This window comes from Orycteropus afer, unplaced genomic scaffold (assembly GCF_000298275.1).
Source record: "Orycteropus afer afer isolate SDZICR_OR568_19922 unplaced genomic scaffold, OryAfe1.0 scaffold00375, whole genome shotgun sequence".
Classification (NCBI taxonomy): Eukaryota; Metazoa; Chordata; class Mammalia; order Tubulidentata; family Orycteropodidae; genus Orycteropus; species Orycteropus afer.
Window position 1 is genome coordinate 2,217,890 of NW_006921962.1, and position 2,132 is coordinate 2,220,021.

General features: G+C 34.1%; 1 protein-coding gene across 1 annotated transcript in view; it reads right to left on the reverse strand.

Moving 5' to 3' along the window:
• The window catches only part of PTPRQ (protein tyrosine phosphatase receptor type Q), a 332,616-nt gene that overhangs the window by 319,270 nt on the left and 11,214 nt on the right, over nt 1-2,132 (reverse strand). The window contains exon 4 of the mRNA XM_007953173.1: nt 1,488-1,557. Within this exon, the coding sequence (XP_007951364.1) occupies nt 1,488-1,557 (70 nt within the window). The remainder of the gene's footprint in view (nt 1-1,487; nt 1,558-2,132) is intronic.

Sequence of the window (2,132 nt, forward strand, 5' to 3'; positions counted from 1 at the left end):
CCATTCCAGTTCATTAATGCCCAGGATATTGATCTTTATGCACTTGCATTTTTGATGACTTCTAATTTTCCTAGATTCATACTTGCTACATCCTGATTATTAATGGCTGTTCTCACCTTTTTCTTTTCATTTTGAGTCATGCTACACAGCAAATAAAGGTCCTAGATGCTTTACTCAATCCATGTTGTCAAGGTCAACTCTCCTTTGAGAAGGCTGCTCTTCCCCAGTTGTACTTTGAGTGCCTTCCAACCTGAGAGCCTCATCTTCCAGCACGGTATCAGACAATGTTCTGATGCTGTTCATAAAGTTTTCAGTGGCCATTTTTTTCAGAAGTAGACCACCTTACTCCTCTTCCTGGTCTATCTTAGCCTGAAAGCTCCACTGAAACCTGTGCACATGGGTGACCCTTCTCATATTTGAAATACAGGTGACATAGCTTCCAGCATAATAGCAACACACAAGCCACCACAGGATGACAAACTGACAAACTAGTGGTAGAAGCCATTTTAGATGGTGGCACATGGATTAAATGAGGGAAGAAGTCCTATGGATATTTATTGAAAGAGCATTACATGCAGAGGGAACAGCAAGTGCAATGCTCGTCACGGAGTAGAGCAGAGAATAAGCGATAAAGTTAGAGAAGGGCAAGAGCATGTAGGGAAGAGTAGATCATGGAAAGGATTTAGGTTCCTTACTGGAAATCCAGTAAGGCAAGTTTTTCAATAGTTCAGGCAAGTAGTGGTAGTACCTTGGACAGGGTGATTAGCAATGGGGGAGGGGGTGATAAGAAGTGGTGAGATTTGAGATATAGTTTGATGATAATGCTGGGGCCATCTGCTGATACATTAGATGTGGACTGTGAGAGAGAAGAAGCAAGGATTACATCAAGATTTTTCCTCTTGGCCACTAGAAGAATGGTGGTGCTTTAAATTCCTTTGGGAATAACTATAGGTTATGGAAAAATATGATAACCAATAAAATCCATATTTCTAAATATCTAATGTAATAAAAATGAGTGATTTGATTTTAGGACATGGAATGAAAAGATGGGATATAAACTGTTATACATGGCACAAGCCTACTTTTCTTAATATATAGTCACATAGAAATACATTAATGAACTACAACAAGAAGAACAGCAAAAGACCAGACAGAAATGCACCAAAATGGTAACAGCATTGTTTCTTTTGTTTGCTTGTTTGTTTTGTTTTGTTTTGTTTTTTACATAATTGGGCCATGGATAACTTTCATTGTGTGATTCTATTCTTGTTTTCTAAAATAACACTTGCTACTTTTATAGCTAGAAATAGCAACAAATATTTTAATGAATAATTTAATCATCCAAAAAGGCTCTAAAAATAATTGAGTGGCCATGTTATTGGACTTTTATGTATTTTATTGTCAGATTTTGTTTATATTCCTATTTATTTTAACTGACAAAATCTTACAACTAAATTAATTTAGAATAAATGATTTCAGAAAATTACCACTTTCCGCAGTTTGAAAGAGAAATGGGTCACTAAATACTCCGATGCCAGCACTATTTTCAGCAGCAACCTAGAATTAAAAAAAAGAAAATTTAAAAGATTATAGTGAAGCTCTTTACTCTTCAATTAAACAGAATCAGAAATAATTAATTTTGACTTATTATAAGGTAGATGCTAAAGATGCTTTTTCCCAAAATTTCTACAATATTCCCAAGTTAGAAGATGTAATATTTCCTCTAAAGGTATATTTGCAGTATATTTTGATTCAACAGATAATGCAGATTCTTAATGGAGAAATTAATGATCATATTATTAAAGACTATTAGTAGTAATAACAATTGTTTGGGGGAACTTCTGGGCACTAGGCAACCATCTTGGGCTTTTAAACATCTCATTTTATCCATATAACTTTAAGTAATTTCTCCAAGATAACACAGGAATAAGTGGTTGAACCAGAATTCATTGGAAGTTGTGCTTATTCCCAAAGTTTAACCACAGTCTGTGCAAGAAATTATAATTACTTTTGTACCAAATATAAGAGGCTATATATACGGTATCTGATTTCAGAATTTACAATTTAATCAGGTAAATAAATACTTAGGACAACTTTCTATTAAACAGTAAACCTAATTAATAATTTAGAGT